Here is a 21,693-nt window from a genome sequence, read left to right on the forward strand (position 1 = left end):
TTTGCATAGATTTCCTTCCATTCTACAAAGACATACTGATACGAAGAAAAAAAAAAGTACATTGTGATCGCTATATGGGGCTCACAATCTACATTAAAAAGAATAATGGCAACACTTAATTTTTACTGCATAGTGGATGTCCATGTGTAGCCGACTCAGCACTGGAGAGCTGCAGCAAATTGCGGAGTTTAGGCAATATGCCATGTAGGCGGGAAGGCAGTAGGGTGGAAAATTAAGAGGCATGTGAAGTCTTAAAAAAACAAAATCCATAAAAAATGGCTTAAAGGGATTCTACCACTAAAACACTTTTTTTTCTAGTTACCACGTCGGAATAGCCTTTAAAAAGGCTATTCGTCTCTTACCTGTGGAAGTGCTCTCTGCCGCGCCGTTCGTTCAAAATACCGGTTTGTACCGGTATGCTAATGAGTTCTCTCGCAGCGATGGGGGCGTCCCCATTGCAGCTCGAAAACTCACCGCAGCGCCGCCTCTCCGGTCTTCGGTGTCCTCCCCTTGCTTCTTCAGCGTACTGTCGGACGCCTGCGCAGTACGCTCTGTTCGATGAAGATTGGCGAACGTAATGCGCATGCGTGAAATAGCGGTCCCAGCCATAGTGCGGGCATCGCACTTTCGCGCATGCGCAGTACGTTCGGCAATCTTCGCCGAACAGAGAGCATACTGCGCAGGCGTCCGACAGACGCTGAAGAGGAAAGGGGAGGACACCAAAGACCGGAGAGGCGGCGCTGCGGTGAGTTTTCGAGCTGCAATGGGGACGCCCCCATCGCTGCTCCTGCGATGGGGACGCCCCCATCCCTGCGAGAGAACTCATTAGCATACCGGTACAAACCGGTATTTTGAACGAACGGCGCGGCGGAGAGCACTTCCACAGGTAAGAGACGAATAGCCTTTTTAAAGGCTATTCCGACGTGGTAACTAGAAAAAAAAGTATTTTAGTGGTAGAATCCCTTTAATTACTTTTAGAAATCTACACCGTTTTGAGTTTTTTAACCCCAAATTCCAAGTACATCATATGGAATATTAACCCCTTCCCACTCTGCGCCATACTATTAGGTTACTCTAACGCATACTGCTACTCGAGTATGTTAATTAAATGATCAGCGCCGTAATCGTACGGTGTTGTAATGCCATGGGCACAGAAGCTGTTACACAATCGAGGGTCAGGTCCAGCCGCAAAAGTCTGAATATACTCGGACATTGGCAGTTTAAACCCCCTGGATGCTGTGATCAATAGCGGCTTCTGCGGGGTTGCTATGTGAGCCAGGAGGCCTTGCAATGCCCTTCTGAATGCCTATGCACAGTTCCCATAGGAACTAATGTGCAGTGTTCTACAATACTATCCTAAACAAAAAAATAGGGCAATTTTGGGTAGTACTATCAATACAAACACAATTAGCCTAGAAAAGGCCAACTACCACACAAACAACACAAAATTCTGAAAATGTATAAATTTATTGAAAAATATATGAATAAATAATGAAAAAGTTTCAAAGATAAGTGGTGCAACCACACATAAGTGTAATGAAATACATGCATCTAGGCTTTAATGAAAAGTCTATACTATATACTGAGTCAATGCAATATAAAGGAAAAGATCTACGGTTTCTCCATGATTTGAAAAGGAAATATGCAATTGCTGTTTTTAAATTTATACATGGAGAGACCTAAAGAATCTAACAAATTATTGTAGATAACAACATCTTCATGTAGTATTGCAGACACAGAAAATCATGGGCATTTTGAATAGATGACTTTACCTTGCATGTATATCAAACACTGATACGCGCCCCGACGCGCGTTTCACCACGCAAGTGGCTTCGTCAGGGGGAGAGACCTCTTTCCCCTCCGCTGTCGGCTCAAATGAATGAGCCGACATAGGAGGGAGCTGCCGGGGGCTGAGCCCGCGCGGCTTCCGCCTGAAGAAAGGGCATGTCGTTTCTTTTCTCCGCCTGCCGGTCTACATAGACCACCATTGTAAAGGGGCGGATTTTGAAGCGAAATCCGCTGTCAAAATCCGCCCCTTTGCCCACGTGTGAACTAGCCCTTAATGCAGAGTGAACCCTGTAACATGCAAAAAGTTAGAATTGTACTTCACATGGCCTCCTCAAAAAAATCTAAATAAAAGCTAATCAAAACATTATATGCACCCTAAAATGGTGGCAAATAAAAGTGCAACTCATCACAAAAAGGATAAGCCCTCACATAGCTATGTCGACAGAATAATAAAAAAGTTATGAATTTTAGACAGGGAGGGAAATCGGAAAAAAGTTGCTGAGTATAAACGTGCAAACTACCCTGTGTCCTTAAAGAGTTAAATTAGGCCTTTGTGAAACATAAGCCCTGAAGTGTCTATATTAACAGAAAAAAGTTATGATTCTTGGAAGTTTGGGAGGATAAAATTAAAGTGCAAAAACAAAATTTGGATCCATCCTGAAGGAGGTTAAAGGGATTCTACCATTAAAAACCATTTTTTGTCTTGTTGACACGTCAGAATAGCCTTAAGAAAGGCTATTCTTCTACTACCTTTAGATGTCTTCTCCGCCCCGCCGTTCGGTTAAAATCCCCTTTTTTTTTTGCCGTTATGCAAGTGAGTTATCTGGCAGCACTGGGGGTGGGCCTCAGCACTTAAACAGCACTGGGGGCATCCCCAATGCTGCGAGAGAACACTCCAGTGCCACCTCCATCTTCTTCAGGAACAGGGTCTTCACGTGTCTTCTTTCAGGGATTCAAACTTCTAGGCCTCGGGCCTAGGGCAAAGCCGACTGCACATGCCCGCCGGCCACAAGACAATGCCTGCTTACACAGTATTGTAAGCGATCATCTTCATGTGGCTGGCGGGCATGGTAGTCGGCTTTGTCCTAGGTGTAGAAGTTTGAAGCCAATCCCCGGAAGAAGATGCGTGAAGACCCCGTTCCTGAAGAAGATGGAGGTTGCACTGGAGAGTTCTTTTGCAGCATTGGAAACGCCCCCAGGGCTGTTTGAGCACTGGGGCCCGCCCCGGTGCTGCGAGAGAACTCATTTGCATACCGTCGAAAAACAGGATTTTCACCGAACAGCGGTGCGGAGAAGACATCTAAAGGTAGGAGAAGAATAGCCTTTCTTAAGGCTATTCCGTCGTGTCAACGAGAAAAAAAAGGTTTTTAATGGTAGAATCCCTTTAATATTGGTGTCATACAGGGGCTAATGAGGCGAGGTGAAGTGGGTGCCTCAGGCGGTACTTTGAAAGGGGCAGCAATTTTACAATTTTTTTTTTTTTCTAAACTAGCCCAAGACAGGCCGCTGTGAAAACAAAACTGAGTGGAAAACAAAACTGAGTGGAAAACAAAACTGAGTGGACTTGTCCTGGGCTGACTTAGACCTCTGCGTTTCAGTGCAGGCGGCGATGATAACACGTCATCACGCTTCCTGTGCTGAGATGCAGAGGCCGGGTGAAGAAGAGGAGGCAGCAGCGGTGGTAGCAGTAGCTCCATAAGGGGGTCCACGTGACATCTGGGACATTACCATTATGGCCCGAAGCCTGTGCTAGGAGTAACACGGGATCCAGGAGAGGTGAGTTAGTAACCGTGTTTATTATGTTTCTTTACCTCCCCATAGTCTCCGATTATTATACTCTGGAGTCTGAAAAGACCCCAGAGTATAATAATAGTTCATGGGAGGGCTACTATAGGGCATAATAGAGGTTGGGTGGGCCACTGAGGGCATAATAGAGGTTGGGTGGGACACTGTAGGGCATAATAGAGGTTGAATGGGCCAATGTGGGGTATAATAGAGGTTGGATAGGACAATGTGGGGCATAATAGAGGTTGCAAGGGCCACTATGGCCCCTGCAACTTCTATTATGCCCCAAAGTGGCCCCTGCAACCTCTATTATGCCCCACAGTGGCCCACTCAACCTCTATTATGCCCCACAGTGGCCCACCACCCATCCTCTATTATGCCCCACGGTGGCCCACCCAACCTCTATTATGCCCCACGGTGGCCCACCCAAGCTCGGGGAGGGGGACATTTTTCGATCGTCCGCCTCAGGCAGCAGAGAGGCTATGTTCACCACTGGTGTCATAATAGAAGATGTGTATGGTATTGCAGCTCAGCCCTATTCACTTGAATGGGACTGGGCTGCAGTGAGACCATGACCATGACATCATCAGTAGTGTTTCAGGTGTCAGACCCTCACAGATCACACTATGATGACCTTTATCAAGGATAGGTCATCAATATATAATCCTGGAACAGACTATTAACTGAGTATACATATAGTAAGATTAATTACTATAATAATAGCGTATAATAATATATACACATATAATAATAATTTCACAAATGGGTTCTAATTACACCTTTCTATCAGAACATTGTCCTTTATATGACATGTGCTATTTTATAAATGCACATTTTATAAACTGAGGTGGAAAAATTTTAATATGAGCTGCATTTTTTTTCATTTACGTAGTTTACTCCAGCCAATAGCAGGACAGGAAATAGACTTTCCTGGCACTATATGAATCAGGCCATTCACTGGAGCCGATACACACATTCCCACGTGGGTTAATAGTTAAATGGGAGCCCAAAATCTGCAGAAAGGGATGTCTGAAGCTGACGCCACCAAGGGCGACAGGAGGAGCAGCAAGTACAGTGCTTTAGACATGAAGGAAAAAAGTAGCTGTTTAGAACGAATTGCTCTGAGGAACAGCCTGGCAAAGGAAACCCTTTCAGAATTTTTCGGTACTTGTCTGTTGGTAGTAAGTGTCAGCTGTTTTCCTGTTTTTTCTGTGTATCCCTGCTGATGTGTGCATTTCTTAGATCTGAAGCCTCTCGCTTATAACATGAAAGACAGCACAATGCCAGTACTCAGCCTGAACAATCTAATGTCTATATGATTATGTAGAACTAGAATTGCAGCAATAACACTTCACCACCTCCAAACTACTACTTTTTCAGCCTTCTCCCTTTGTAAAATCTTTTTGCATTTCTACTACATTTATCTGTTTTCGTATTACAATTCTTTCTTATATCCTGTCTTATGTTATAGTACAATGTACAGGGGTGATGCTATGTATATAAGAATTAGAATACACAAAAAGCATAAACAGTATGTAACTGTATTATCTAGAAAATTATATGATATGATATCAGTCATACGATGTACATGCTATCATGATTACAATATAATTAAGTAGCGAGATGATATTTCTACATAGGTTTACCTAAGGTGAACCTAAAGTAATGTGTGTGTAATATATATATATATATATATATATATATATATATATATATATATATACTTACTAGGGTGTAGGGAATCCAAATTTCCTGACATTAACCCATAAATGCATACATCTATGTATAATTCACAGAATTGATAGGGCAATGGACCTGTGCCTCCATTCCAATGAAAGAACGGTACCATCATTTTTGGGAACTGAAGAATAGGCAATCGCCCATTGCAGGGCCATTTTAACACATTGGTGGGCCTAATGAAAGGTTTCACAGTTTCATGTCCCCCTTCAATTTGCCTCCACAGTTTCCATGTCCCCCTCCAGGTTGCCTCTACAGTTTCATGTCCCCCTCCAGGTTGCCTCTACAGTTTTATGTCCCCCTCCAGGTTGCCCCCACAGTTTTATGTCTCCCTCTAGGTTGCCCCCATAGTTCTAAATCCTCCTTCTAGTTCCCTCATAACTTCATGTCCCCTTCCAGATTGTCTCACAGTTTTATGTAAGGTTGCCATCAGTTTCATGTCCCCACCCCCAAGTTACCCCCCACAGTTTTGTCCTCCTCCAGGTTGAACACCCCAGTTTCATATTCCCCTTCAGGTGGCCACCATAGTTTTAAGCTCTGCTTCAGTTGTCACCACAGTTTTATGTCCCGCTTCAGTTGTCCATTCAGTATATATCAAACAAAGAAAAAAAGACTAATAGCTTTCTCTGTTCCCCTGTTCTCTTCTGTCTCTGGTTCCAGAGCCAACAGGGAGCAAAAGACGCAATGTAAGTGACATCACTGCATCTCATTTACTGCTCCCACGACATCGGGAGCAGAAATAGGGCCGAAAGGTGAAGCATGGAGAGGATGTCTCTCGCTTCACTGTTGTATTCAACTCATTTGCACCTGGAGGATGTAGATGAGTTGGAGAGTGGACATACTGGGGCAGTTTGGACCCATTTCCCTGAACAGCTGGGGAGCACTCTAAATGGTGGGCTGTCCTGCAATCCCAAGGGCTCCCTTCTACCATAGTGCATGGTACAAGAGCACCATCTGCCCTATGGTTAAAATGGCCCTTACTCCTTGCTACGAGCCAGTAAAAATTTAAATGCATAGGATGTTTGTTTTATTACATGGAAAACTAAGCACAGTCTATCAAAAATATAAGGGCATGGTCACAAGTGACATACATGTTTTTTTCTGTGTAAATTCTGTTCTAACCACCAAGGAACAAATATTCATATATTTTACCTACTCTATTGTGAGAGGCAAAATCTGAAGCAAATGTATGATATATATATATATATATATATATATATATATATATATATATATATATACTCTTCAGCATTGAAAATGTAACATGTACAGATAATTATTTAGAAAATACTTTAATATAATACAGGTATGAATACAAGTTATTAGCTGTTACCTCCCCCATAATATTACATTGCTGCAGAGTAAACCCATCCAGATAAACAATCGCCCAAGGGGACTTCTCCTTAATGATTAACAAGTATGGATTTCTCTTCCGTCCTTCCAGCACCAGTATTTGCTTTGAATCCTCTTTATCACTACTATGTATTTACAGACTTGAATACTGCACATTTCTGCTGCAGACTTGTTTTCAATCATGTGAGTGATCTGTTTTGTAACTTCCTTTATTTTTTCAGTATATTATTTTCTGCCAGATCAGCACTTCCTGCATAAAAAACAGAATCTAGTCCAAAGGGTTGGATACCACAATCTGAATGTGACACTTAGTAACATATACAAATTTACGTTTATACAATTACATTTTTATGAAAAATAAAAAATTATTTTAATGGTTTAACTTTCTAAAGTTAAGAAACCCTCATGTGCAATCCTGGCATAAGAGAAAACCTTGTGCAGAAACATGTCGAAATATGCCCTGGCAGCCGAACCTGATGAAGAAAATCAAACAAGTTATGACAAACAGCTTCATTGATTTATAGCATTTCTATTATTAATATTTACTTCTCAGATATGAGGAAAATGTGAACAGACCAATGACTTTTATTCGGCTATCTCTGAACTTTTGGTACTTTTTGTCCTGCGCTTTGTTTACTGATTATTCCCCAGCGTTCACCCACCTCTGTACTGAACTCTGTTTGTAACATGCAACAGGAGATCTAAATATATTGGGAATAATATAAAGATACTACCATATGATTTCCTTTTGCTTTGTATCCAAAGTGCCTTCCAAGCTGCTAAATATTTATATCCATTGCTAACGCTTGTTACAGAGAATCAAGGAACCAAGCAGGCTTGGTTCTCCCGTTGGGTGTATGAGCTAGAGTAGACCTCCAGCCCCTACCAAGCCTACCATGCCAAGTGCCAAAACACAACCACATTGACAATCATTAGATGTAACAACATTATAATCTTCATGTCGTGTGTCCAATGATCTGCATTTTGTTTCTATGGGCAGATCATTGCGTGGTGATAGTGTACTGATAGGTACAGTATTTTGCATGAGAATATACTGTATTTGTCACCATGTCTATGCACATTTTCTTATATATTGAGGATATTCTAAATAACTGGATAATATGGTCATAGGCATAAAGATTTCTCCAGGACATGACAGGCACCATTTTTATGAAAACTATTTTTCAGAAAAAGGAACGCATTCAAGTCAATGGGAGACTTTTTTTTTTTTCAGCGCTGAAACTCCACACCAAATTCCGCACCATTTTCCTCCATCTGAATGGACTCTAAGGATGAAAATGTCATTGACTTAAAAGGAAGGCATTAGCCATCTATTCCATAGAAGAGTCAGAATACATACCACTGTCTGTAGGCAAATCTGATAATATGGGCCCACCCCTAATGCACTTGCGAGCTGATTTACCACAAACTTATGTTTCAGTTGCTATTAAGGGCCCTTACACAACATTATTATTGGCTTGGGAGACATTTTGGACCTGACAAAGTCCCTTTAATGGCATTTTTATATCTATGGCTAATTAAAATAAAATACTATTTGTGTGGAATTGCACAGGAAAATAAGTTGCTTAACTAATCTGATGGTTCTTTTAGCCACAGTGCAAAGTGTAAGCTGGTCCTTCCCGTATAAATGGTGAAACCTTAGTAGAGTTGTATAGATGTGAGATAAAACTTATTGCTATTATTCTTGTACATAGAAAAAGGACAGTTTGTTTAAAGATTTATTTACAGAAAACTTATCCAACCAACTACCAACCTGAATTTTGCAACTGATATGTACAATGCTGTGTTGCAATGCAGTCTCCTTTATATTCAATTAGGCAATAAGAAATACAATATGGGAAATATTAAAAATATGCCGCAGCAATAAATCATGAGAATACAGTATGTACAATTACACTTATGTAAATGATTTTAGTAATACCCAAAGTGTTTGGATAATGCCTTATGAATGGAGCCACAGTTATCCACAGGGAAAAGACCATATTCATTTCTTAAAGAGCTTGAATATAATGTTCTGTCACTCAGTATAATAAGCTTCAGGTGCTCAGAAAAGGCATCTCGCTGCCATACACATATAGAAGAAATTTTCTGGCACTCAATGGGATGAAGAGAAATCATGTATTTATTAAAGGCATCCAAACATAAACGTTTCGGTCAAAACATGACCTTCATCAATATAACGGATGCAGAGAAAGGTGCATATTTCTTAAAGAGGTTATGAGCAGTGGCATAGCTTTTGCCTGGGGCTCCCTACCTTATCCCTACAGGGAATTCTTGAGAGTGATGGTTACGGGTGCTAAGGAGTTTAATCAGCCTTAATGCGGTTAGAGTAATCTGTGGGTCTCCTTGGCTTATGCGCCAAATGGAAGCTGCAATCTCAATGCTGATGCCAGTGCTTATGGGCCCCTAAGGCTCCTGGGCCCCAGTGCTTCTGTACCCCCTCAAGTTACGACTCTGGTTATGAGGCATTTCACAGTAGTGCCCATTAAAAGGAATGTATAGTGTAAAGTTGTGCCAGGTCCTTTCGAATAGACAGAGATCCTCCCTCTGTGATTTCCAAATTCCTTAATAGGGCCTATAGAAAGAGATTGTAACAGACATTTATACTACATGGAGAAAGGTACAAGTAATGTTTTATATAAGCTTAGTTATTTTTAGATCAAGACAATTTAGTATTTTAATATTCCTTATGTGTTTTTGCAGTGTTGTATAGTAGATCTACTTGAAGCACAATAGTTTTAACCTTTTGTAGTTGCCACTGTTGAATGCCATATTTATTACAATCTGGTTATGCCATTATTCTGAAAATGAGCAATAAAAAAATAGCTGATTATAGTTAAACGAATGTAATAATCTAAAGCTTATTATGTGTATATTTTCTTTTGACTTTAGACCTTCACATGTTGTAGTATAGCCACATCTGTTCTCAACCATGAGGCATCTGGCGGAATCCTGGGAACTACTATTGGCTGCTCATTGGGAGTCACTATGGCAATCTATGCAAGTGGAGGAGTGTCAGGTAACTTCATGTACACTTCAATACACTACATAATAAGTTCCAGGGACATCTATAAAGATACTTACCTGATGTCAAAATATTTAATGATACTGGTCAACGCCTTTGGAAACAATGGAAACATCTTCTATCTTCTATGGTTATCTGACAACTATTTTTGAATGACCCTAAATCCAATATAGTAAATAAGGAAGTTCCCTTCAAATGGGTTTTCTGAGATTGCAATATTGATGATCTACCAATAGGATAGGCTGATATTAGACCAGCATTTCCTCCTACACTCCAAATAAATAATAAGAGGTTAATAAACTGCCTGTGAAATTGATCATAGTGGGTGTTGGGGAATGACTACCTGGCATCCACTTAAAAAAAAATTTCTGCTATACTCTAAATAACACTGAGGCCCGATTCACATCTGTGTTCAGTATTCTGTTCGGGAATATCGTTTGCAGTACTTTTCTCTCCGCATGATTCGTGCGGACACCGAGTGGAAACAACGCGGACCCCATTATAGTCTATGGGGTCCATGTGGTTTGTTAGCTAACCACTTTTTAATGCGTATAGGTTTCCATTTGGGGATCCCCAAGTGGACTCTCTGAACAGAATACCGAACGCAGATGTGAACTGGGCCTAAGAACTTCCAAGCTGTGTTTCGAGTACCTTGGGTTACAAAAATATAGCACACATTGTGGTTGACTATTAGACAAAAGGGCGCTAATTGCATAGAGAAATGATGACTGGTATAGTTCCCATTTTTCTTCCCACTTTCATTTGGAATACCTTCTGAATACTGCTAGTAAAATTTTATCTGAAAAGTAGTAGCTCATTTTCTATTACAATTACAGTGAAAGTCCATTAATCTGAAATGATCAGTCATAATGCCTACTGTGTTATCAAAAGTTCTAAATTACCCAAAGACCACTGAAAGGTATTTAAACCTCTCGTAAAATGACTCACCTCATAGGGAACCTGCTGTACATAAAGTGCTAACATAAAAGCAGCAGCTTTCAATCTGGTTCACTTTTGTAGAGCCTTATCATTGTTTAGCGTTATATAGTATTATATTTATTGGAATTCCTTTATATTCGTTTAATGGATAAACCAAACTAGTAAGATTTTTTTAATGAAAAAAAATACTACATAAACCTCCACTGTGTGTTTCTATAGCATTGCGGAAATAGACCTTTCAAAGACTGTCTACTAACAGGACATATATGCATCTAATTCATCTTGATGACATTTATTACGTGTTCAATGGCTCATCTACGGGAAAGTAAATTTTTGATGTAAAGATATTTCACATTTCATATAGGTGACAGAATAATGCAAGTCAAGTATACACTAACCTCAGCAGCTGGTGTTCAATAATAAAGATCAGAGATCAATGGCGGTCAGAAATCTAATTGTATTTGTGAATGGGGATGGTCTCATTTTAAAGCCCCTGTATCACTTAGATGCATATAAATTGGATTTGCAATAATGTGAAAGCACTTGGTTATACTACAGGCAGTTAAGCAGTAGTAAGTCACACGTTGAAAGACAATCTTACCATAAATCTATAGCAATAAAATGGAAAACACAAACCCATAGGATCCAGTTATGCTGCATAGGCTGCTTAATATTATTAAGGTGTGGATACAATGCTAGACATAAAAGGTTGTGCACTAGACAGTTACTTTATTTGGATTCAGGTACAATGCATGTGAAAACATAGTTATATATGTATTATATTCAAACTTCTCCATTCACATGTGGAGTCCATAACAAAGCAATGATGCTGTACTGGAAGTATTGTACAATGAATCCAAACTGAGTCGTTCCATGTTGAGGCATTACATGTACATGCTTAATGTATAGCAATTCTGGTTCTAGTTCACATTTAATATACAATTTTATACTCCGTATGTCATGTAAGAATATACAGCATGATTTTACTTACTTGTTATTATGTATCATTGCACTGTATAATAAATGTTAGCCATAGGTCCAAATGGTTGAGCAGAAGGGATTGAAGTGTCTTCTTATTAGGTTGTGTATAAAACATTCCAGTGAATCGTTCTGATGGCAATTTCTGTTTCCCTAGCTTTCCATTAAACTTTGCTAAACATAGAAAAATACTCACAATAATAGTTAATCCGATATTCTAGAAGACTTTTACATCTCTAACATCCTGAATTCCTCTGATAGAATTACATGGTTCATTAAAATTGGCAAAAGAATTCTTATATTACTTAAAATGTCTGTGCAAAAAGTCAAAGACCTTCAATATGTTTACGTGTTCACGGGAATAGTGACCTTAAAAGCAAGCAAACAGAAACTCTAGTTGTCAAGGTCACTATTAGGAGCTCAAAGGTTACAGATATCTATAGCTAGAATGTAGTATTTTACTGGTGTGAAATACTACGTAGAGCCAAGATTGTTCTTGTATCCCTTTATTCTCTGTTTATAGTACAGCATAGCAAATGGAGCAGAGAAATATAGTCTAGATCAGTGAAAAGTGCAATTCTAGCAATGGGAGTTTATCACCAGAACCCAGCATATCAACGCAACTCCACAGGGTTAATATGCTGGCTTCTGGTGACTGACTCCCTTTAACAGATGGATCATACATTGGAAGTAGTCATATTGAATTGATATGATTTTATCCTCCGTCCAGCAAGAGACATACAGTAATTGCAGTGCATAAGCAGTTATCCGACACACACAATTTTACATAGACGGACATACCGATACTAAACCAGTAAAAAACCATAGAAGACCTAGACTGACAATAGATATTTTAACAACTTTGTCCTGTCCATTCTATCAAGTAACAAGCACACCACATAGTCATCATCTATGTTCAAATGATTGGTAATATTGTAATTTTTTTTCAATGTTAAGGCTATGTTCACACAAGTTCTGGAGTTTCCATTGGCTGCCAATGACTTTTTCCTTCTTTGGTTTCAGTTTTAACCCTGCTGTTCTGTTCGGGTCAATATGACCCGAAATGATTTTTGAGACCCTGCAGATTTTTTTTAATGAGGATTTGAAACTAGTGGTTCCTTGACTTTTCCTCATTTGTGGAGCTCTACATTTTTTATTTTTTTTTGTTTGTTTTTTTTGTTTACTTTTTGCTACACGCTGATTGTTACACTTGTACTGTTTGGGTCAATATGACCCGATAGCATTTTATATTGTTCTACAGGTCTCTGATTATTTCTGACTGCAAAAGTTATGTTTTTTTATGTGTTCTTCATCTCCAAATGGTGGTGGTTTCACTGTTCTTATCAGTAAGCAAGTAATTATCTAGTCTTTTTGTGAGAGATGAGACTGGTTGTCTATCATTCAAAGGGTAAAAGTTTGTGGAATTGCGAAACCGGTCGCCACATATTTAGAGCTACAATGTGTCTTGAAAGGTTTCATGACATTTCGAGAGTACTGCGGTTTGATTCTAAAACAGATAGAATGGAAAGAAGAGCTAAAGATAAACTAGCCCCTATTAGAAATGTTTGGAATCAATGGGTAGAGATTCTACCAAAATTGTATAACAGTGGTGAAAATATAACTGTTGATGAGCAACTGGTGGCATTCCGAGGTAGGTGCCCATTCAGACAATATATACCAAGTAAGCCAGCAAAATATGGCATCAAGATCTGGACACTTTGCGACAGCAAAAGTTCATATGCTCTAAATGTTCAAGTGTATACAGGAAAAGCCCCTGATGAAAGACCTGAAAAAATCTGGGTATGCGTGTTGTTCTAGATTTGACTCATGGTCTAAAAGGACAAAATGTCACATGTGACAACTTTTTTACATCCTATCAACTAGGCCAGATGTTGAAGAAAAAACAACTTACCATGCTGGGTACTATGAGAAAAAACAAACCTGAACTACCGCAAGGTATCCTTAGCAAGAGAGAGGAGTACAGTTCAACTTTTTATTTTTCTGGAAATACAACTGTTGTTTCTTATGTTCCGAAAAAAACCAAACCGGTAATTCTCATGAGCACAATGCACCATGACTATGCCGTAAGTGATAGAGAAGACAGAAAGCCTGACATTATTTTGGATTATAATGCCACAAAGGGAGCAGTTGATACTTTAGACCAAGCAATATCAACATATACATGCAAACGCAAAACCAATCGGTGGCCAATGATTTTATTTTATAACATACTGGACGTTTCTGCATACAATGCATTTGTCTTATGGAGAGAAATCGACCCCTCTTGGAACCGGAATAAGCTGCATAAAAGAAGATTATTTCTTGAGGAATTGGATAAATCCCTGGTGAGGCCATATATTGAGAGCAGAAAAGTGACCCCCAGAAGTGAGGGAGCAGCAGCCATTGTAAACAGTGTCCAGCAGGCTCAAGAAAGAGACTCCACATCCACGGCCTCCACCAGCACAGCTACCAGCAAAAAAAGGAAGAGATGGAGCTTCTGTCCATCTGTGACAATAAGACTAATCTGACATGTGCTGGATGTTCAAAATATCTGTGTAAAGGACATGTGTCTTATTATTCTGCTCAATGTAAAAACTCATGAACGTTCAGTTTTTTTGTTTTTTCTTTCTAAAATGGTTGAAGTTTTTATGATTTTTCATTTGTTGATTTATAAAATTTGTTTTCAAAAAGTTAAATTTCATGTTTTAGTAATAGTAATGTAAAGCTTCTTTATTTGTGTGCAGAATGTCAACAATCGAAGATAATTGCAAAAAGCCTGTGTAACCTTTTTATGAAAAAATAAATAAATTAAGTTTGAATTTAAATTTTTCTTTTGTTTATGATCAAAGATATTCACATACAGTATTTCAATGAAAAAAGTATTCAAATAAAACAATTAGAGTAGCTAAAAATCAAGAATTAATAGGTCGGGTCATATTGACTCGGGAACAGTACAAGTGTATAGCAAATGCGAACAGAACAGCAGGGTTAAAAGGACAGATACTTGACGGACCCCATTACAGTCAGTGGGGTCCGTCAGACTCCATATACTGCTATTTTAGCAGCCTGCCTCACTGTTGTTCTGGTTCTCCAGCAGACCAGAAAAACAGAGGCGTAACCCTGGTCTATATATATCTTTAATAATGACAGATTATACTTTAATTAAGATTTGTGATGCAATAACTACAATGTTAACAGTTACACAGTTAATTATAAGATTTCACCTGGTCCACAATTGTATAAACATGTATATTAGTAACTACGCCATGTTCCTACAAGAGTATATCTAGGGCTGTGATGGCAATTATTTAGATCTATGTAATTCTGTATCATGTAGTAATATGTGTTCTGTCTACATTTTCAGGTGGCCATATCAATCCAGCAGTCTCCTTTGCCATGTGTATGACTGGAAAACTAGCATGGGTCAAACTTCCATTCTACGTGAGTGCACAGTTCCTGGGAGCTATCACTGGATCTGCAGCGGTTTTTGGTGTTTATTATGGTATGTTCTCTATATTGCAGTATGATGAAGGTTTCTTAATGTGGACCTATATAGATTGTACAGTATTTTAGCCTAAGAGTCCCTGCTTGTCGAGAAATTTCCAGAATTTTAAATCAGGTTCAGTCCTTTAATAGGTTCCACATAATATGATTATAGTACAATTGGATACACTAGGGCAGACTCCTCATAGAAGAATAAAAATTTCCCTGGACAGTCCCGTATAAGTCAGATGTCATTTCTGGACCAAGTGTCTAAGCCAAAGGCCATATATATGGAGGTATATCTTTTAGAATTCAACACAACAGGGGATTAAAGACCAGAGCTTTTGTTGAGGCATCCTAGTTCATATAACTAGCAAAGTTTTATATGTTTTTGCAGTCTGGATAGGGTAAAAGTAAAAAAAGTGGTGATTCCTATGGAAATATAATTTTGTATATCATATGAGTTTGAATGCAGCGTTAATATGTAATGATAATAACTGATGTTTGATAGCATGTTGATAATGTTTTACATACAGTAAATTATTATATTCTAAAGACTAGAATTACACAGTGCTGTGACAGTGTCACAAAAGTCATGGTAAAATCGCAATTGAGATTTTATTATTTCTGCCGCTTGATCATCTTTTTCATGTAGCCTATACTAAAAAGCTGGAGCTAAGCGTTGCGATGTCAGAAGGATGCCATGTAAATCTGAGCGAGGAACCACATATGAGAGAGTGGGATATTGAGCTTAGCCAGAACTAAGTTCATTCAATGACTGACCAATAAAACCCATATACTGTATGTATGATAAATGCAGTAATGCTTTAATAGTCAGACATTTTAGTATAGTTCTAGCAAACTTACCAGACAGCTTGAACATAATCTTTTCATTTCTAAATAGACGCCCCTGATAATCGGAACTTCAGCAAATTAGTTAAAGCCTTTAGTCATTTAGAAGCTAAAATAATATTGATTTTCCAAAGGTCATTGTGAGCATATTACCGCCTCTTTAGGAGTACCTGTTCTTTGTGCATAAGCCTGCAACTTTAATGTGAAATGTGATACACTTTAAAGGGGCAATCCTCAGGAAAGACCTATTATATCTGACCAGGGGGGGTCCAACTCCTGGCTACCCCACAGATTATCTGACCAGAAGACTGTACATACATTTTGTATTAGCGGTACTTGGTATTACAGTTTACTGCAGTTTAGTGTATTCAAATGAATGGGACTAAGCTGCAATACCAGGCTCCAGCACTACAAATTGTACAGAACTGTGCTTTGTAAGCAATAAAGGTAACATTGCAATTGCCAGAGAATCCCAACCCCTATAGTCAACTGATATGTGGGGGTGTCGAAAGACCAACACTGATCTGATATTGATGAACTGTTATAAGGATAGTAAATATCCATTATTAAATATACTAAATAGGTTCAAAATACTGTGCTATGTATTTTCTTAACACATCTTTATAATGGTGACAGCTTTGTTTTCCTTATACAAAGCTATAAATCCTTTACATATACATATACTTAAATCATAACACGCTGCCTAATATACCCAAGGACATAGGAGGTTTAGGAGCTAAATCCATTATACGATCTAGGATAAAAAGACTTCATTGTGTATACATTAAGTGGTTTCCGCAGAAGAGTCCTGGGGCCAAAAGGAGCAAAAGTAGATTAGGATCTTAAAAGTGATTTTGTTTAGTGTTATTATTATTATTAATAATATTATATTACTAAGTGCTTATGAAAATAAAACTATTACAATCTATACTTTTGATTTTATTATTGGTGACCTATAACGTTCTTCTATTATTTTTTTTTTTTTGTTTGGTTATTATGAAATTGTAACAAATAGTGTAATTCACAGATTGTCACTTCAGAAAATATTTATTTGGTTGAGAAAGCTTTAAATTTTATACTTGACACGCGTCTCATGTTTTTCACAGATGCGTTAATGAACTACACTGGAGGCGTTTTTACAGTAACTGGACCAAATGCCACTGCTCACATTTTTGCAACATACCCATCTCCATATCTTTCCACACTGAATGCACTTGTAGATCAAGTAAGAAATCGAAGTACAAATGATAAAAAGAAAAACATATTTTATTAAATCCATTGTGCTCTATGACCTGAAATGATGATTTCTCCCCTTATACAGATAATGGCTACTGCTCTGCTACTCATTCTGATTTTTGCCATGTTTGACAAAAAGAACATGCCCGTTCCTAGTGGATTAGAGCCAATTGCTGTTGGACTCCTCATTCTAACATTAGGACTCGCACTGGGAACTAACAGTGGAGCTGCTATGAATCCAGCCAGAGATTTAGGGCCAAGAATCTTTACAGCGCTGGCTGGCTGGGGAACTGAAGTTTTTACGTAAGTCACCTTGTAGATAATGCTAAAATGTACATTTCTGTATGTTATACAGAATGATCTTGCTTAGAATACTTGTGTTCATATAATCAGATTCAATTGTTGGAGCAGAAAAACTAGTGATAGAAAATATAATTAAGATTTTGATCATTTGACCTGTCAATGTGTCATCACTGGAGCAGGAAGAACGGGTACCAGCAAAGTACCAGGAAAATTTCAACAGCAGAGTGCCTCAAATTTTTTAAAGAGGTTGTCTAGACTACAATGTTATTTTTTTAATTAGGCTGGGGAGGTAAAAAAAAAAACAACATACCTGTCCCCGATGCTCTGGTACCTCCCAGCACAAACCAGTCATGCAGCCCCGTTCACAGCAGTCTCAGCAGAAGGGTCCCAGGACATCACAGTTGGCAAGGATTTCACTGCAAGATGACAGCTGAGCAATAGGACCAGACTGTGCTAGGAGGACACTGGAGCACCGGGAATACATGAGTAAGGTTATGGAATTTTTTTAATTTTTTTTCCACCCAGACCTAATGAAAAAATATATATTTTAGCCTGGACAATCTCTTTAAGGTTAACATTACAACTTTTGTTGTTGCACAACCCCTTTAATGCTGCAGTAATTACACATCAATGTTGTCCAGGGACTTTAGGATAGATACACCTTGGGCTTGTGATTTATTCAGTTTTAAAGGGACTCTGCCATGATTACAGACACCTATAACTCAGGGCATCTAGGACGTACAACCAATGTATAACTAACAGCTCCAACTGGGCCACTTGCTGACATGTTTCATCATTCATCATGACAGATCTCTTTAAGTTTATTTAACTAACATAATAAATATATTTTACCTTTATCACACCTCTCATCTATTTTTTACATTCACAGCGCTGGTAATAGCTTTTGGTGGATCCCTGTGTTTGGACCAATGTGTGGAGCTGTAATTGGGTCCTACATTTACATTCTGATCATTGAAGCTCATCACAAAAAGGAACCAAATGATTTGCATCAAAGCCTTGATATTGATCAGCTTGACAAACATGAACTTGCCAACATGGCTTGAGAGTCTTTCTTGAACTGTGGTCAGACTTCGGTGGGCAACGTGCTCTCGTGTGAATACACCAACTTGCTAGTTTCATGTGAACATGGACCTTCTATGATTGGTTTATGATGATGTAACTGTAAGCCATGTTTTATCTAATTACCTGCAAAATTTTAGGTTCAAATTAAAACAAAATATGAGACTTTTTAAAGGTTCACATTAGTATTTTATTTGTAGCCTTCAATCTCCTACATAAAAGTATCAGGGGATAATCATAATGCCTCTTAATTGCTGAGCCATAAATCATCCTTCTTAATGAAGCACTAATGGACCATAGACTGGGTCACAAAGGTATATGCAGGTAATTGGTCTTGTCATGCATTAATGTGTAATAACTGTGATCAATCATCAATACCATTAAAATTTGCTGTGTGTTAAAATGATTTTACTGTCAGAGGCCAAGAACTTCACTTCAGTAAGATGCTGTTTCCCATCTACAAGAAAATGTATGATGCGCTGCTATCAATTATGCTGCTGGTGAGGTCAATTTGTAAAGCCATAAACATTCAGTGTCTCACAGCCACTCAAAGCCACTGGGCTGGAAAAACAGATTCTAGAAACTTGCAAGATCTTCTGTTGTAACTCTTTTCATTGCTATTACTGTTACCAGTGTGACCTCAAAAACTGTTCGATTACTTAGTCAAAAAATAAAGATTGAGCTATTCGACAGGAATTGCGTCTGTTGCCTATATTTTTTAAAATTCACATTAAATATTTTTCACTACAAGGTGTTTTAGATAATGCAGCGTGAATGTTACTTGCATTGCACCTATAAAATTATATCATAACATAGGGAATATATAATGCTGTTTATGAGAGTGTTCTAGCATACAAGGCATGAAAAAGGGGTTGCACTCAGGGATTTGTGCAAAGAATTGCAATTCTTTTCTCACTACTTTCCTAAAAGGGGACATGGTGAGGGGTAATGCTTAAAAACTACAGCAGCTACTGTATGATCTGCCATAGATTTCAGTGCAGGTGCATGGACCTACTGGAGAATATGCCTGAGTTATGACAAGGTGTGCACCTTGTCATCAGAGTCAGTACCAAGTTTGTGTGGGACCTCAACCCCCGCCACAACCTTGTTGGAGATCCTGGGAACCTGAGCCACTACAATTAGTGGGATATTATACTGAAGATGAAGAAAAGAATATTTCACCCAACCTGCCAACATCTTGAATTTGTGCAAGGACACATGTATTACACGTATTCAATAATAAGTATCCTCCAAATCTAGGCTGACCTTCTGGCAGTTTGGAAACAAAAGGTTCATGGTGGTGGTTTCCATCCAACTTTTTGTAGCTCAAAGATCTGTCCAGAGGTCCAAGTTTGATAACTGAACTTCTCATTAGGCGTTTTACCATAAACAAAAGAAAGAAATAATCTTTTCCCTATCTTCTCTTATGGTATTGGTATTATGACCTTTTTCTGGATATGGGACAAGACCTCATCTTAAAGCGTTTTTGTATTGGGTCCTTTGGAGATCTGGTAGGAAGGAACCAGTCTCCTGGAAAGGAAGAAGTCCAGCCTAAATCCAGACATTGTAAGACACTTCCTCAAAAAATACGGACAATTTTCTGACCACTAGCATCATTGCTGGGTTTCCATACTCTTATCCTGCTTAGAGAGGTCTTTTTACTCCCTGTCTTTACAAATTGATATCTGGTTCATACAAAAGGATTCAGAGGACTGGGGAACAGAAAACTTCTTTTCCTTGTCAGGGGTTGTCTCTAATAGACCATCTAGGCCTGTCACAAAAAGTATGCGTCCCTCACAAGGGATCTCACATGGTCTGTTTTTCATTGCTTCATCCCCTTTCTTCCAGGCAGTGGTGTAAACACTGTGCTTTCCTTGCAGAGTTTGGTGGGGCGTTAACATTTGCATCCGTGTCCGCCCTGTGTCAGTCTGCTGGGTTTCCATCCTAAGGCTTGGAGAAACTGGACAGGGGACGGCTTCCCGGCGGTCAGTTTTAAAACCCTTTCATTTGAATAGATTTTAAAAGCAAACAACTGGTGTCTGCCTGCATCCTCTCCACGGGGAAACCGTTTTTTTGGGCTAGACACAAAGTCGGACATGCAGGACTTTGTGTCCGGCCAAAAAAAATTGTTTCCCCGCAGAGAGACTACATACAGACACTGGCGGTTCGTTTTTAAAATCTATTCAAATGAATAGATTCAGTTTCTCGGGGCTGAGGATGGAAACTCAGCAGACTGACACAGGGCAAGTTTGAACGCCCCCATAGACATTGCTGGAACTCTTCCTGATAGTTTTACTGTGCAAAAGTTTTTGGCAGGAAGTCCATGTCTTTCATAAATGAAGAAGGAGAAGCTAGGGGTTGGTCTCAAAGAGAATTATCCTTGATTTATGCCTTTAAGTGAGATTGCCAAATGTTCATTAATTTGGCATCACATGTTGAAGCAAGGCCAGGCCTCAGGCTACCCGATGCTAATTTCAAATGGATAGTATAAGAAAGGTATCAGCTTTCCTTTACAGATAGACTCCTAAAAAATTGAAGCTCTCAAAGGCAAGGATGCCCGTTTTGGAAATTTTGCCACTGGAGAATGAAATCTAGGAGCCTTACTGAGGCTGCTGAGTCCTTGATTGTAGTGCACTGTCACTCGGTTTTGTTTGTTTGGGTGCTCAGAAAAGGCATCTCACCGCCATAACAACATATGTAAGGAGTTTCTGGCACTCACAGGGAATCATGAAAAAATTTTGCATTTATTTGCATCCAAAATTATTAAACGTTTCGGTCAACATGACCTTCATCAGTATGACGGATGCATGGTGGGAAAGGTGAATTTCAGCGAAAATTGGAAGCAGGGTCTGCTGAGTCCTTGTCATCCAATGGGTCTGCCCTATTGAGCATTAGTGGGGTTGAAGAACTTTTTATGAGTATTCTTAAATTCTTTCTTAACAAGAGATTCAACATTTTAATTAAAAAAGAAAAACCCTTTACTTCCTGCAAGTAATATCTTTAAACATCTGCTACAAAACTTTCCTAACCTCTGTAGAACCTTCCAAGCCTATCTTCAGGAAGAAAGGATTCTATTATCTGAGAAAAAGTCTGCCCCAGAACCTATGTCCCCT

At 38.9% G+C, this 21,693-nt stretch overlaps 1 protein-coding gene across 1 annotated transcript; it reads left to right on the forward strand.

The window, feature by feature from the left end:
• Positions 1-4,571: 4,571 nt before the first annotated feature.
• On the forward strand, positions 4,572-19,233 carry AQP9 (aquaporin 9). Its single transcript, XM_075276207.1, has 6 exons — positions 4,572-4,754; positions 9,577-9,703; positions 14,991-15,128; positions 17,068-17,186; positions 17,283-17,500; positions 18,390-19,233. Exons 1-6 carry the CDS (start codon positions 4,572-4,574, stop codon positions 18,562-18,564), a joined length of 960 nt encoding a protein of 319 aa, XP_075132308.1. The 3' UTR covers positions 18,565-19,233.
• The last annotated feature ends 2,460 nt before the right edge of the window (positions 19,234-21,693 follow it).

This window comes from Leptodactylus fuscus, chromosome 5 (genome assembly GCF_031893055.1).
Source record: "Leptodactylus fuscus isolate aLepFus1 chromosome 5, aLepFus1.hap2, whole genome shotgun sequence".
Lineage (NCBI taxonomy): Eukaryota > Metazoa > Chordata > Amphibia > Anura > Leptodactylidae > Leptodactylus > Leptodactylus fuscus.

What these genes read in the sequence shown, in the direction of transcription:
- AQP9 (XM_075276207.1), top strand. Translation starts at nt 4,572, where the DNA reads ATGGGAGCCCAAAATCTGCAGAAAGGGATGTCTGAAGCTGACGCCACC. An exon ending in GGTTTTTGGTGTTTATTATG is followed by an intron (nt 15,129 to 17,067) that starts GTATGTTCTCTA and finishes TGTTTTTCACAG; the next exon opens with ATGCGTTAATGAACTACACT. An exon ending in TGAATGCACTTGTAGATCAA is followed by an intron (nt 17,187 to 17,282) that starts GTAAGAAATCGA and finishes CCCCTTATACAG; the next exon opens with ATAATGGCTACTGCTCTGCT.